At 43.2% G+C, this 15609-nt stretch overlaps 1 protein-coding gene across 2 annotated transcripts in view; it reads right to left on the bottom strand.

The window, feature by feature from the left end:
- The window catches only part of UNC5D (unc-5 netrin receptor D), a 534662-nt gene that overhangs the window by 64612 nt on the left and 454441 nt on the right, over positions 1-15609 (bottom strand). For both annotated transcript variants that reach the window (XM_063077218.1, XM_063077219.1), the window contains 2 exons: positions 6392-6577; positions 2404-2781 (listed from right to left, as the gene is read on the bottom strand). In XM_063077218.1, the coding sequence (XP_062933288.1) occupies positions 2404-2781; positions 6392-6577 (564 nt within the window). The remainder of the gene's footprint in view (positions 1-2403; positions 2782-6391; positions 6578-15609) is intronic.

The following is a 15609-nucleotide window of genomic DNA, read 5'->3' as shown; positions in this document are numbered from 1 at the left end:
CTTGAAAACATACTTCCCTCCTCTTACCTATGCACACAAACTATGTGTAAAGACTGAAGACAGTCAAGCACAGAGGCGAGGGTCACGGAGGGTAGCAAGTTATACGTTATCACGAATGAGAAGCAGTGTGGAAAAGCTTTGTGCCTATGGTCCCCTAAAGACATGTCCATTTTCAATATGTCATTCACCAGTTATCTCTGATTAAAGAAAAATATCCTCCCCTCAAACTCCACCTGCTATCCTGACAGCCTTTCATTTGATATGACAACAGAACCACCTGTCTGAGTTTTCTGTTTCATATTTTGCATAATAAATGATTTCTAGAGCACAGAGACCACCCCAACCTTTCTGAAAAATTACTACCCAGCATCAAATGACAATTTGGGATGAATGGCATTAGCACAATCTAATTTCTGTGCCTTCCTTTTGTTAAACTTTAGCTTCCTAAGGCATGTTTTGCATTTATGTCCTGCAAATAATACAGCATGTATTTCAATTACCCGCTCTTATTTTTCCTGAAATTCACTCCTAGTGAACAGCATCAGTCTTGTCCAGCACTCCCTGTCAGGAGCTTTGAAATGCCCCTTTTACAGAGGATCTGTTGGGGAATTATTGACAATGCTATCAGAACTTTTAGTTTTCAACATGAGTGCTTCTCAGGTCAGACGGGAAGAGAAAGAAAAATCTCTGGTTCATCATGATTTCATCTTTCTTTGATGGACATTATACAGACATAGCCAGTGAATGGGTTGGTCTTGGTACTCCCTCTGCATGTGTGTAAATATGTGCACACGCATGGACACACACTATCAAATGAGGATGGGAAGAGACAGGAGGAGTACCGGCCACTTTATTCGACCACTAACTATTGAGAGCCTCCTAAGAGCCAAGCGTGAGCTAGAAAGAAGACATAGAGAAATGTACAGGAGTTCAATGCGTGACCTTACAGGATCCTGATGTGTACTTGTACATCCTATTTTCTTTGAGAGGACAGGCATTGTGTCTTTTACTTTTCGTTTCCCAGGACCCACGCCTCTAATTTATGGGCTCTTACAGGGAGGGCGATTGGTAACTGTGGCTGACTGACCCATCTGCACGGTGATGCCTGTCTGCTAATTATCAACAGGAAGAATACATCACACACAGACGCTCAGACATTGACTCTCATCCCCATTTGAGCCAAGATCCTTACCACTGACCAAGAAAGATTTAGAGAATTGGAAGATGAGAAGACAAAAATCATTATTAGGGTTGCATTTGAGGGATATTTTAAAGAAACAGAATACATTTTGAAATGAAGTTTTTAAGGAAGTGACGAATCTAGGAGAGAACAAGACTACAATCATCAAATTGAAACACAATTCAGTCTCAAGTCACTAAACTACTAGAGGGGTCTGTTAGCTAGAATAGTAGCATCAGACTAGTCCTATTACAGATTGCCTTCTTAGATAAAATGTTTGATTTGAAAAGTTGGCTAGTCCCCAGTAGAGAGGAATCTGTCAAGGCCCTAATGGCCCTGACTCAATGCTGACTGCAGTTCAATAACTCTGGCAGGTCCGGATCCAGTGCAATCTCTTTCTTCTCTCTCAGCAGCCAACACAACACTACCTGATTCAGCACACTACCGAATTCTTTCTGCTTAGAAATCAGAGGAGAAATTGACCTCTTCGGCCATCCACTTAGGGCTTAAGCAGCAACTCTGAAGACTAATCCATAGATAGGATGTCATTTTAAAAGTGATCTGGACTGGACACCTTAAGTATCCTGTCAAAACATCAAGAAAATCTCCTGTCTTCCAACCAAAAGGAGGGGAGAAAAAAACTTGAGAATTAATTGTACCTACGACAAAGCATTGGAACTGAAGTGTGAATTCAAAAGAGCAACTCCATAATGATCCCCCATCACTGCTCATCATAAAACAACTTTAGAGCAAAGTTATGGACACTGAGAGTGTTTATTGGGTCAGTTACTGATGAAATTAGACTCCAAGTGTCGTCACACTAAATATACTGGTGCCATAAACCATGATTGCGTATAAACACAGTGCTTGTCAGTCATGTCAAAGAATGTTTCAGGTGCTTCCTGATCATGTTCTAGAAAATATATTTCAAAGGGTCTTAAACCCTGGGGATCATCCAAACCTTCCTAGCAAATAACAGCTATCAACTCTCCTAGAGCATCAAATGGAGTGCAGGGTCCACGAGGAGATGAAGTAGCAAAATCTCCTCTCAGCATTGGTCAGGTTTGCTGTTGTCAATCAAGCAGACTGGTGGACCAGCGCGTTTGCATCTCTGACAAGGGGATGGTGAACATTGTGAAACAAATCTGATGGGACGTAACTGCATAAATAGAAAATGTTTAAATACATGCTGGAAGATACACGAGCACACACTTGCTACCCACCTGTATTTGGCATGACTAAGCGCCCCCCTAAATGGCCAAAGACACCAGTTGTCCTCAGTTCTGTCCTTGTGGGGAGTGATGACAGATTTTGGATGTAGGGCGTTTTATTTCTGGAATGCAGTGTACTAAAGCTGCGGTTGTTGCCGTGGGGAAAAGTACCGGAATGATTCTTGCCGTGGTACTCGGCTCTCTCAGACACTCCCAGGGAAACCATGAATGAGCTCTGGACTTTGACTTTGATGTCAGACAAAGGGTTAAAGAGTGAGGACTCTGTCATGAGGTCCTTGTCCAGAGGGTCCTGCAGACAGATGGGTCCACTGTATGTTCGGCTCACTGTCAGATCTGGTTGCATGGCAGGATTCAGGAGCAGGGAATTACCTAGTAAAAGAAAATTGATCTGTCACTCAGAAACTAAAAAGCACCTCAGTTTCCCTTTCTATCTGCCTTTCCAAACTACACAACAACCTGATGGTTACCAGCTGCTTCAGTCAGATCTAGCTCTTCAGACCACCCCGAGTAACCAGAGAAGCTGCAATGGGTCATTAGTGACCAAAATCCTCCACTTTTCAGAGATCTTTAGAAGCTACCTTTTCAAAGCAAGTATTTCTGGCACTCCGCCAGGCAACTAACTCAGGTATTATTGTTTATGTGGTTATTTTAACAGGCAAAGAGAAGCTTAAAAAAAAAAGGAAGAAAGATGTTTTGCAATCCAGTCTTGAGCAAAAATAACATCTGTTCATTTTAAATGGCAGGAGATGACACAGCATGGTGACTAGGTAGTGCTGTTTATAACTGAAATTGCGTCAGTTCCAGCACATTTCCCGTGGAATTCTGGGCAGTTTCTGGAGCTGGGGGAGGAAATGACGTGTCCTCAGAGCAAAAGAGTCAGGGGACCTCATGAACTGCTCCATGTCTGAGAAGCCAGTTTGCTCTAGTTACGCACATGTCACTCTGAGAGGGAACGTATGCACCGTGCATGGACAGTGAAGGACTTACATTCTAAGTGGAGAGCAGCTTAGATTGGTTTCCTTTCTGTCTCAAAACAAATGAGAAAATAATCTTTACAAAAACATGAGAAATTGGACTTTGTCATCTGTCGAGGCTTGCCAATTTTTTCCAAGCCAAATATTAAAAAGAAATGCTGTGATATTTTCTTGTGATGAAGTAATCTCATTTATTAGTAAATAACAAAATAACCCTCAGTCCCAAACCTCCCACCCATATCAGTCCATCAATGTGACATCGCAAATTGAAACCCAAACCATATTAAACAATTTTCCTTTGGGGCCTGACAAACATGTTTAAAGTATGATATTTTTGAAAATGCTGCAATTCTAGGGCCAGCCCATGGCTCACTTGGTAGAATGTGCTGCTGATAACACCAGGGCCACAGGTTTGGATCCCTATATAGGGATGGCTGGTTGGCTCACTGGGTGAGCATGGTGCTGACAACAACAAGTCAAGGGTTAAGATCACCTTACCGGTCATCTTTGAGAAAAAAAAAAAAAATACTGCAATTCTAGGCCATATTGTATTAGCCTATATTGTTTTTCCATTTTCATAATTTATAGCAATACCAGCAGGAAATCTACAACCTTGACTTTTCCCACCTCCTGTTCTGATGCCCTAAGAATCCAGAATCACAGAGGAAAATACACGAATGAGATGAAGTAACTCTGTAGGTCTAAAGGCTCCTTGATGCAGCATTTTTTTCATGCTTGAGGATGTTGTGCTAAGACACAGGCACCATCAAGGAGCTGTTCTCTTGAATGGAACTGCACTGAGGGCTACAGGTTACAACCCTGCTCTTGGTTACCGTCTTCCCAGGGAAGAAGCAGGACTAAGGAACCATCCCACCTCTGAAAAGAGTCTGGAACGGAAGTTTCCATGGGCACTTCGAAAATTGAATCCCTATGTCTTCTGGCTATTTTGTCTCAAGCCCTCACCTTCTGAAATTTAATTTTTGGCTACTCTTAAGAGACTCTCCTAGCTTATGTGCAGCAAAGAAGCAAAGATATTTCCTAGAGTTAGTGTTTAAGTGGAAACTTCCTGATTATAAAAGATGTACATGTAAGAGAGTTCAAAGTTGAAAAGAGTTGGCTGCCAACTTGACCGTAGCCTGATTGGGGCCAGGCATCCACCCCTGATTGCCCCAATCTTCTCTTTGGAAATCCTTTTCCAAGTCCCTGGTCCACTCTAAGTATGACATTCTATTTACAAGTCTCAATGTTCACCTTGCCGGGACACTGGATGTATTGCTCAAGGGGGGATGTCTCTAAGACGGTGGAGGTGAAAAGCACATGACCACCAACATGAGGTCCATCATCACAGTGGATACAGGGAAAGCAGCATTTACCAAAGGCTTTTTCCTTATATCACTAGCTTTGTGAGATTCTTGGCCAAAAGTAAAAACACAAAGTGCTCAAATAAATTTGACAAGGCTACACAGTCTCTTAGAGATTCACAAGACATGTAGAAGCCCGTCAGTCAGGAGATGTGTTTAAGCTCATGCAAGTCAGCATTCCCCAGATGTGTTTAGCTGGGGAAACACCCCTTTCACCTGCTTCTTGGTGCTCTATGCAACATCCTGGAATCCTGTGCTAAGGTAAGAGGAAATAACCAGCTTCTAGAACTCTATTCCCTATATTTATGAGCACTTTCCATATGCCATGGGCTTATCTATGTTATTCCAGGGAATTTCATCCTCACAAGAACACTCTGAGGTGGATATCAGTATACCCATTTTGCAGCTGTCAAAATTGAGGCTCAGAGAGGATCACTGCTTAACTAGGTCGTACGGTAGTTTTACACACAGATCTAACTGACTCCAAAGCCTGTGGACTTACTTATATACAAAACTATCTCTCACACTGTGTATTTCCTCTGTTTTCAAGTGTTATGGTCTAAGATACTGATATCTTATTTGATGAAAATGTATTTTCAGATTCGTATGTAGCATAAAAATCAGTTCTTAATTGGATTTGTTTCTAATTAAATCCCATATACCAAACTACACACCCAAGCCTTTCTGAGGCCTAATCCTGAGGTGCACAGAAGTGAGCGGCTAGAGGGGCTCTCGTATCTCCAGGCCACCTCTCAGTTTCCTGTTCTAGAATGCTCGGGTTTCTATCTCAGAAGCCTTTGTACTCAGTCACCGCCCGGCACTGAGACTTCTCTTGCCCTGTGCTATCGGCACTACTGATGCACAATGGAACAGAAATAAAGGTGACAATATTGATGATGAGGAACCAGGTAGAAAACTTCATCCTCTGAAGGGAGACAGTGTCACTTTTTTAAAAATGAAAGCCACGTACGTCTCATCCCCACCTCAAAATCAGGAATAGATTTGGTTCATATAAGAGAATTAAACGACTCTGTATTGAAAATAAGCATTGCTAGAGTCTGATGTGATAGATTTTCCTTTCTCCACAACAAAAGATTGCTCGGATCTGGCAAAAGCTGAGAGTCATTTAGGCTGGAATTTCATTTTTTTCCTGGCTAAGTGACCCATCATGTACCCTCTAAAGTCCTTTCACTGAATTAAAATAGAAGTAACAAGAATGACTCCATCTCATGAACAGTGTAACGAATATACCTGGGAGGCTGTGGTAGAAGAGCTGATCCTCAGCCTTGAATGACCAATATTTTAGTTAACTAAATTAAATATGCACCCTCAAAGTGGGCTTCTTAAAACCGAAAGTTAAATAAATTGAGATAGAATAACCCTTTAAGCTTACAAAATATCAAAGACGGAAAAGCCTCATTTAAAACACTGCTAATGGAAATTGAGATACATTTGTCCCCGTAGTAGTCTAGGACTTAACAGACCACATCGTCCAGCCTGGTCTCCTAATGTGTGAAGACAATCTGACAGCGGCTCCCAGTGCCAAGAGCTACCTTCACACAGGGCCAAAGAGAAACTGAGGCTCCTGTGCGAGCGCAGTCTGTGGTCCTGAGGACGAGGTGCTGGGGGCCCTACGCCGCTGACCTTGACGCACTGTTTTGAAGTTGAAGGTCTGGAAGCCACCTGTCAATGCAGAAGAGTCAATGACATCCACTCCATAGTCACTCTGGCTCCGTCTATAAAGAGTGACGCCAATGACCAGGACAGCAACGGCCACGACTGCAGCACCCAGGCCCGAGTACAGGGCAATGTCGCTGGCATTCTCAATGCCTGCAAGAAACAAGAGAAATCCTGCATGACCAACGTGGGCACAAAGCCAGAAAGCCACCCCGGGATACAAAACAAAATGCAATTGGATATTTGATGCTGCTGCTTGGAGAAAATGACATGTGTAGCTAGCCACAGTTGTACGCTCTCTCACACCACAATCATATTTCTCCAATGCCTTGTATAAATCAAAGGGATGCTAGTCAAACATCTTAACTGCATTAAGGGAGCTTACCATGTAATAGACTCTTGATGAGAATCAATTTGGCAAAGAAAATAATATTTTTCTACTAAAACAGACAGCTCCTTAACTTTCTTATTTTCAGAAGTCATTTACCTGCAGAATACTTTTTATATTTTATTTCTATTTGAGGGAGGACCGATCCACACACAATGACACAATATGAGTGAACTGCTCTGCTCGTACGTGACCTGGGGCACATGCACTTGCACAGAGCTGTCTAGGATGAGAAGATAACACATGGCCTGTAAGTCACGAGAGAGCAGACCAGAGTTCACAAAAAGGAATTTTAGCTTTGGCAAAAATCATACAAATTGAGAGAACACTGACAATATCAGTTTAGGGTACATACAATCATTACGAGCTAATTTTTGTTGTGAGATATGAAGGTCTTGGTCCCAGGTGCTATTATGTCCAAGGTAAATGTTTTCTGATGCCAATGAAATGCTAGACTGTAGTACGCTGTCGTGGAAGGGGGCTGGCCTTTAAGATGGCACATGCTGTTTCTCTCATACCTCTCCTATTCCATCCTATTGAATGCATGGGCAAAGCAAAAATAAAAGCGTTAGTTTAAATTTAGAATATTGGTGTCTCCCCATCCCCCAAAGTGTGTTACAGCTGTTTTTCACCTCCTTTTCTAAATGCACGTTGGGTGGGGATCACTCCTGAAGCACAGTCATGATGGCGACTGCAATTCAGCATAAGGGATCTATCCGAGACCACAGAATCCTCAAAGAGGAATGATCTTGAAAGCGTGTGGAAATGGAAGACGGCAAATGCCAACTACATAACAAATCTTCCTACAGATTACGCGGTAGGTACACTTAATGGTTCCAAACGTAATTACTATGTCACCCTGGGTTGGGCTTACAGGATAAAATAAACCCACTGTGTATTTCCCCTGTAATTGCATGGCACCTGCTATGCATTCACTGCACCCTAATATGGTACTTATATTATCAAATGAGTAGCACTAACCGCACAAGTAAAGTGGATTTATTTTCAACAAAGTTAGTGGACTGTAAAATAAGGTGCTACCAAATTAAAGAGTGAACAGGGAAAGCAAGCAGAACCAGTTCAGTAATAGGGCAGGAAACATATAAAAATCATGCTTGGGAGAACACAACCACCAAAAAGAACAGCATCAGAAAGGTCAGAGGCTCATCAAACACTCTTATTAACCAGAACAGCATGTTGTGATTTAGGCCTTAGTTCTAACTTCACGATGGTCAGATGGGAAAGGGAGTGGGACGGGAGGCCTGCTGGTCCGACCACCCAGACCACAGGCGTGATGACTAATCAGCCTCAGAGTTCCCATGTCTGCCTATGTCATTTGGGGTAAGGAGGAGGGAAACTATCATTCTCCCCCTATGCACGCTCTTTGGAGGGAATAATTATACCCAGAGCAGAGAGAGGACACACAACACAGAAGGTGCTTCATGCCAGGGTACCAGGAAAGCGAGGGAACTTTGGATTGACACCAATTAGCCTTTTTCCACCCTTCTCTCCAGTTCCTTGGGCACTGCTGAGTGATGACACTGTCACCTTAAAAGGTGTATCTGGGGAGGACACACCTGCTCACCAAATGCACACATACAGAGAAACAGCCTGGCAGCGTGCTGAATGCAGCTGCTCTGTTGCTGAGTTGGCACAGTGGAGACAAAGACACCCTTAGCTTCCCAGGTACTAAACAGGAAGGACCAGCAGCCAGGAGGATGTCCAGGGCAAAGCGCCGGGGCTGAAAGTGGACCTCACTGGACAGGAATGTACCGAGACTGAACTGAGTAGCAGAAGCAAGTGGTCTTTGTTCCCCTGGATTCCTAGTTTACCCTTTATGTGTCCGCTCTCTCACTGCCCAGGTAACCAGAATTGTCATTCTCCCTCCAGATACCAACACCATTTGTAGAAAAGGACCTTACATATGCCTTCAGACTGAGGTACAAATATTCCTCTCCCAGGAACATCTGCAGAATCTATTTGACTTAAGTCAAGAGAAGGACATACTAAATTACAGAGTTTTAAAAGTGAGTAGAAGGACTTTGGGGATAGGGTAGGGAAAGGAGAGAGGGAGACCTGTATGGCGAGGACAGACCTCCCGCGTGGCTCACCCTGACACTTGGTGGGCGGCCTGACCTAAAAGCTAGGAGGCAGTGAACAGAGATTCCTACAGAGAGATAAACCAGGTGGTACTTATCTTACAAGAACAATCTGTCCTGGAATTAGAAAGTTCAGGATACAATAATGTCATTAGTCCAACAAACGTTTGTTGAGGGCCAACCCTGTAATGGGAATGAGGACTCATGGATGAATTCGCACACAGTTCACATTCTCCGTCGCTCCTTGTATAAAGGTGGCAAAAGACAGCTGAGGAGATCCTGGTGTTGCAGGTGCAGCTACAGAGGTGAGTCCAATGCTCGCTGCACATCTGACATCTCAGGAGGTTTCCTGAGATGTCCTCACCACAGCCGAGTCCTCTGAGGTTGGGCCCTGTGCCGCTTTCTTCTTTTCTTTTTTTCCTTCCTCTCTTCTCCATCTTCCTGCTAGTACTTCATCTCATTCTTTTTTCTCTTGTTTTCCTCTGCCCCAACATTTTCTAACTTTTCTAGGAGCATAGAGTGGTTTTTATTCCCTGTAAGGATTTCTGTGCTTACAAAAGTGGTAGCAATTCTCTTTCGTGTGTGTTCAGTACTGGCCCCAGAAGCACCTGAGGTTTAGTTCCACGTTTTCCACTCTGGCTTCAGGGGAGAAAGGAGAAAGTTGTGTGTAGATGTCTGGGGCACACAGGTGCCTCTGCGGAAGGATCACATACATGCACACGTGCATGCATGCATACACCCAACTCTCATCAGAACGGTGCAAGCACTGCCGCTCCTTCCCAGGAGCATCGCCCCAGCAACACGACGACACAGTGCAGTCCCTTCCAAAGGGCATGGCGGCTTCTTCCATGTCCACTCCTGTGCTCATGCTTTTGGCCCTTGGCTGCACTGCCGTCATCCCACATTCACTTGTAATTAATTTAGCTGCTAGCTGGACACTTGCTAGCAAAAGGCATTACATAGTGGTCAGTGTAATATACCCTCCCACCCCACTGGGCACCTGCCTATCTCCATCTCCCTATCTGTCAGGTGCCAGCCCATGGTCTTCTGAACTCTTATGTCACTTGTGGCTCCTTGAACTCATTTTAGGTCATACTTTTTATTGTTAATTATGTGAATGCCAGTGAGTTGATTTGTTCTCCCTGCCTGCTTTAAACTCTTCAAAAACATTAATACCCCTGTAATTTCCCACAGAAACATGTAAATCATCGTGCATAACTATTGATTGATTGCTTGGCTGGCCTCAAACTGTGAGAAGAGAAGTATTAAGGAAGGCACAGTCTGAGGCTGATTTTAGAACCCCTACTGCGAGGGCTCTCCTTTCACTTTGCACTTACACGCATGCGTGTTTATATCTGTCTGCTCGCTCACGTGCACACAGTGCTGCTGATCTGTGTGCTCAAAGTGACTTTGAACAAAGCAGTGACTGAGCCGGCTCTGCTGCTTGTGTGTCAGCACAGGGTGCTACTCTCAGATGTTCTGTGTCATAAATGAAGCTTTACATATCAATGTATTACTGATGTCTTTGCTATTTTCTTCATCTCTACTTCCCTCTATCCAAGGGTGACAAAGCTTTAGGCAAAGCCTGGAAGGGCCCAACAGGTGGTAGAAAAAATTGTGTACAACTTACAGGTTTAAAAAAAGAAGAGAAAAAATAATGCAGATGACTGACTGAGAAATCTTTTATCTTCTAAATTAGTCAAAAACTACTGAGGAATGTGTTTACTGCTGGAAGGGGCCAGACATCTGCAGAGAAAGGCTGCAAAGATTAACAGAGAGTTGGAAACTAGGACCCTGGAGATGAAATGTTTATGGGTTCATTTGGCCTGGAGAAAAGAGAGCTGTAAGGTGACCCTGAATGTATAAAGGGGTGTTGTAAGAAGAGAATAGATGCTCAATGACTGTTCATTTATGATGGAGCTAGGAACCAACTCTTCACCATTTCTAACAAGGACTGAAAAGGAGGACATGGCCTTTTATAATAGCAATTGGGACTCTGGTTAGATATTAAAATGACCTTTTCTACAATGAGGGCTTTTAAAAAATCGAACTGTATTTCTGAGGAAGATTGTGAAATCTCCTTTCAGAAAGTCTCAAAAAAACAGCATGACTTTACAATAGTCTCAAGTTATTTCATTTCAGTTTTTTTGTCAAAGCTGGTGAGAAGGACTAAATGACCTTTCAAAGCCTCTTTGATCTTCATAGTTCTAGGAATAGGCATTAACAAGTTTGACGGCTTTACAAATTATAATCACATCCAGTCGTCTATAGTAAACAGTGTCCCCAAAGGGGTCAATAGAAGGGCTGTTTACTTGGCGAGCCTTCCTCTCTTTACATGACTCCCATCCGAAAGGCAGATTCATGCCACCTGCTCTGGGAAATTAAACTCAATTCCTGTGTTAGGAACGAAACCAGGATTTGAATAAACTACAGAGAATTAATGAAGGAGCACAGCAAGAACCTTTCAAAACGTATGATACTCTGTTTTACCTCCTAGTAGATGTCACAGAATGACCAATACTCCCACTCAGAAAAACAAAAAACAAACAAATCTGAATTGGTGTATGTATGAGGCAGTGAATTACTAAGGAATTCACATGATAAATATTCACAAAGAGAGGCCTGAGAGGCAAAACAAATGGGAGACTGAACAGCCAGCTGCTGAGTCAGAATCCCTCGGGAGGCCTGGCACTAGCCATGCCAGGAAGCATCCTCAGCGCATGCGGTGCAGCTCATACAGACCGACCTGCCAAAATATCTAACTGCACCCCGAAACACGATGTAACAGAAGCCACTGTTAGAGTTGTTTACACATGCTGTCATCAAGAAACAAAATTTTATTTTCTTTAATTTAACACATCAGAAAATAGCTTTTAAATGGCCAGCCCTGGTCACCAGTGGTAAGCAATTTCAGTTATATTTGCCATTTTTGGACTGTCTTAACCTCTTAACCAGTCAACTCTGCGTTCCCAATTTCTTACCCTTGAAAACCTCATTATGGTTATTTTAGTTGTTGTTTTACTGGTGTAATTAATGACAACAGCAACAAAGTCTTAAATAGCACTTACTATATACCAGGCACTGTGCTAGTACTTTACACTTCTTAACTCCTTTTGATCCTTCCAACAACCTTGTAAAAATTCCCCCTTTTAGATGTGTAAACCGAGGCAAGAAAGTCCTTGCCTTGCCCAAAGTCTAATGACTGGTAAGTAGCAGAGCTGGGAATCAATCAGTCCCAAGCAGCCTGGCTCCAGGATCCATGCTCTCGATCACTCCCGATCCAGCTGCTGGCCTCCGCCTTCCTGATCTGCCTGACAAGAGCAACTCGGTACCCGAGCACTAACCTCTCGCTCGGTTCTCTGAGAACTATGGGAATGACCCATCCTCACAACTCAATCTGTGAGACAGGAATTACATTTCTTATTGGACGGATGATGACACAGGTTCAGGTAAGTCAGTAACTTACTCCAGGCTTCGTAATCAGAACATGGCAAAGTCAGGGTTCGAACACACACCGTGTTCACTCCAGGCTGCTTGGCCACTACCCTGCATGCCTCCCTCGCAGGTCCTGCCTGCTCCTCCACGCCTGCACTCAGGCTCACCTGCCCTGCTGGAGGAAGCCACCAACTGCACTGGCGGGACCCTCAAAAAACTGATGCTACCCAACCTCACCTGGGCCTTCGTGCAGCTCGATACCTATTTTATTGGTGTCCTACAGCCAAATCACATTTTTCATCATGACAGCTCCTCTCAACTTTGTTCCCTTCCGTCAAGGTCTCTGCTTCTCGCCTGCCTTTGTTCTTGTTGAAAAGCAGAGGCCATCCCACGTGAGCTCGGCTCCCGCCACTCAGAACTCCTCTGCTACCTGACACCTTCTTCCTTCCCTTCTCTCTGCTCCCGAGTCAGGCCTCCGCAGGGCCCTGGCCTCACGTGTTCTTCCCTTTTGGTCCAGCATCCGCTCCTCTCCCTCCACGCCTGAGCCTGTCGCCCTGTGCCTACAACCATAGGCCAGTCTCTGGGATCACCTCTACCAGATCCTTCCCTCAACTTCTTCTCTGGCAAATTTCTCAAAGACACAGTCGTCATTACACCTACTGAATACTTAGCTCTTCCCTTAACATAATTTTAAGCAATTTTTAACATTAAGAATTTCTTAAAACGTGTTTCATAATCTCCTCAACCAATTAACCCCTGTCACTGATACAATTAAAAAATGGACATGTACAAGATTTGGAAGTATAAAAATTTACACTACACAAAGAGAAAGCTTTTCCTCCAACTACCTCTTCTCCTAGAAGCAACCACTCTTGACAGTATCTTGTCTTTTAAGAAAAAAAAAAATGTCAATGTCCTTCATTTGCTTTTCTTTTTCTTTCTTTACCCTAAAGGCTCCAATTATACTTCCTTTATTATACTTTTTTTAAATGTGCACTATCTTGTAGAATGTTTCTTATCAGAATGTCCAGGCCTACTTCATTACTTTCCACGCTTGCCCAGCCCACAGTCAGCCCTAATAGCAACTGATTTGACTAGTCCCCTAGTAGCAACATCATGTGAGTGTTCCCTGGCCCTTTCGAGTTTGTCTTTGCCCAAACCACCGTTCCCCCTTAAAGGCTGTTCACAACTCAGCAACAGCACTGTTCTGTGTCTCACTCTTTACCACTGCTCTGCAGCAATAGAGTAGCCAACCCTCCTTCTAGAAAAAACTGTCCCTTAAATTTGATTCCCCTGATTCTCTGACCTGTTCTTTACTTACTGTTTAGTCGCTGCTCTTCATTCTCCTACTTCTACACACAGACTTGAAAGCTCAGTCCCTGGTCCTTTTTCCTTTCTTGTTCTCATCTTGATCGAATGACCACTCACATGTGGACAGTGCCAACCATTCCTTCCATCCCGAACAGCCTCAGATTAACATCTCCTGCCTCATCTTCTCTCTGAAGATCTGATCCCATATTTCCTTCCTGCTTGCTGGACAAAACCATGTGCAACTTGTCCTGACATCTCAGATTTGTCACCTGATTTACAGATTCATCAGTCCTAGTTCCTCAAATATTTTCTTCTCAATTCTCTTTTCCTGGTAAGGACACCACCAATGATAAGCCTTTAGATCAGAGTCATCTTCATTCCCATTAACTCCTTCCTTAAACCACTCCCACAAAGCTGTGAATCGAATGTCCCCCAAACTCACTGAAGCTGCTGAGGGGGGAAATCCTACTACGGTAATTGAAAGGTGGGTCTTCATGAGGTCATTAGATTGTGAGGACCGTGCCATAGTGAATAGATTAATCCATTTGATGGTTTAGTGGTGGTCATGGGCAGGGCTCTCTTGGATTTAAAAGGAGAGCACACGAGAAGCTCTCTCTCTCTCTTGCTTCTGCCCTTCTTGCAATGTGATACCCTGCATTGCTGAAGTCACTACCAAAGAAGGCCCTCACCAGATGTGTTCCCTGGACTATAGACTTCCCAGCCTCCAAAGCTGTAAGCAATAAATACTGTTCCTTTACAAATTACCCAGTTGCAGGAATTCTGTTGTAAGCAACAGAGACGGACTAATACACACGACTTACTGATGGTACCTCCAATGCCTCTCACATCTCAATTTCAATAGGTGATACCCCAGGTGACATCCACATCGTACAGTCTCCTCTGCCTAGTACCCATACCCCAGCCTCTGATCACTCTGAGTCATTTTAAATGTGGATTGCTCTTTTCCAGCACTGCCCTGGTACTGCCCGTCCAATACCTTTCAATGACTGTCTGGTATGTGCCGAGTCCACTCCCAGGTGGACCGACTTTAATATTAAAGACACTTTATGTTCTGCCTCACCCTCCATTACAACTCCCTCCACCCACTTCTCATCTATATGGACTCTAGTCTCTTGCCAAACCCGATTACTCATTTTTTCAAGTAGACCTTGTACTTCCACAGACTTATATTTGACCCAGACTTTTCACTCTTACTGAGAGGCTCTCTCCTCCAACATCTGCTGCAGTGCTAACCATTCTTACAAGGCTGGCAATACAGTCAACCTATTTCAAAAAATATTTCATGACAGTGCACATGCAGACATGTTTTAGTCCTCCTTTAGTTGCAAGATTGAGCAAATACAAATATAAGACACACGGTTAAATCTAAACTTCAGATCAACAAGAAATAATTTAGCGTAACTATTTTCCATGCAATATGTGGAACATATTTATACCAAATTTTATCCATCATTTATCTGAAATTTAAATTTAACTAAGGGTCCTGTATTTGATCTGGCAGTTCTACCTTTGAACTGCAAAAGAACTGTACATCAGATAGGGAGGCAAACTGAAATAGCAGAGAGTTAAAAAGAGCAAGATTTGAACTCTAGCCCTTGAGAAAACTACTTCACTTTATTTAATTTCCTAGTCTAAAAGTTTAAGATATAAACTGTGTAAAATTTGAATTGCTAAGAGGTACAGACGTGGAGCTTGTGAATTAACATCTTTAACAAGTACCCTGGGTTATTTTGATGCTGAAGAACATACTAGTCTATCACCTATTTGCTGTGTCTGCGCTTAGTTCTGAGGAATTTAATGAACAAAATCCCATCGTGTCCATTAAGGGCAGAGTCAGCAAAATCATTGACAGTGGTAGTAAAAAAAAGGCATATGTTTACTGTGGAATAAAAATTAGATAACATAATTGAAAACAGGGAGAAAATTACAAA

This window comes from Cynocephalus volans, chromosome 13 (genome assembly GCF_027409185.1).
Source record: "Cynocephalus volans isolate mCynVol1 chromosome 13, mCynVol1.pri, whole genome shotgun sequence".
In the NCBI taxonomy this organism is placed as follows: domain Eukaryota; kingdom Metazoa; phylum Chordata; class Mammalia; order Dermoptera; family Cynocephalidae; genus Cynocephalus; species Cynocephalus volans.
This window is presented reverse-complemented; position numbering and strand designations above follow the sequence as displayed.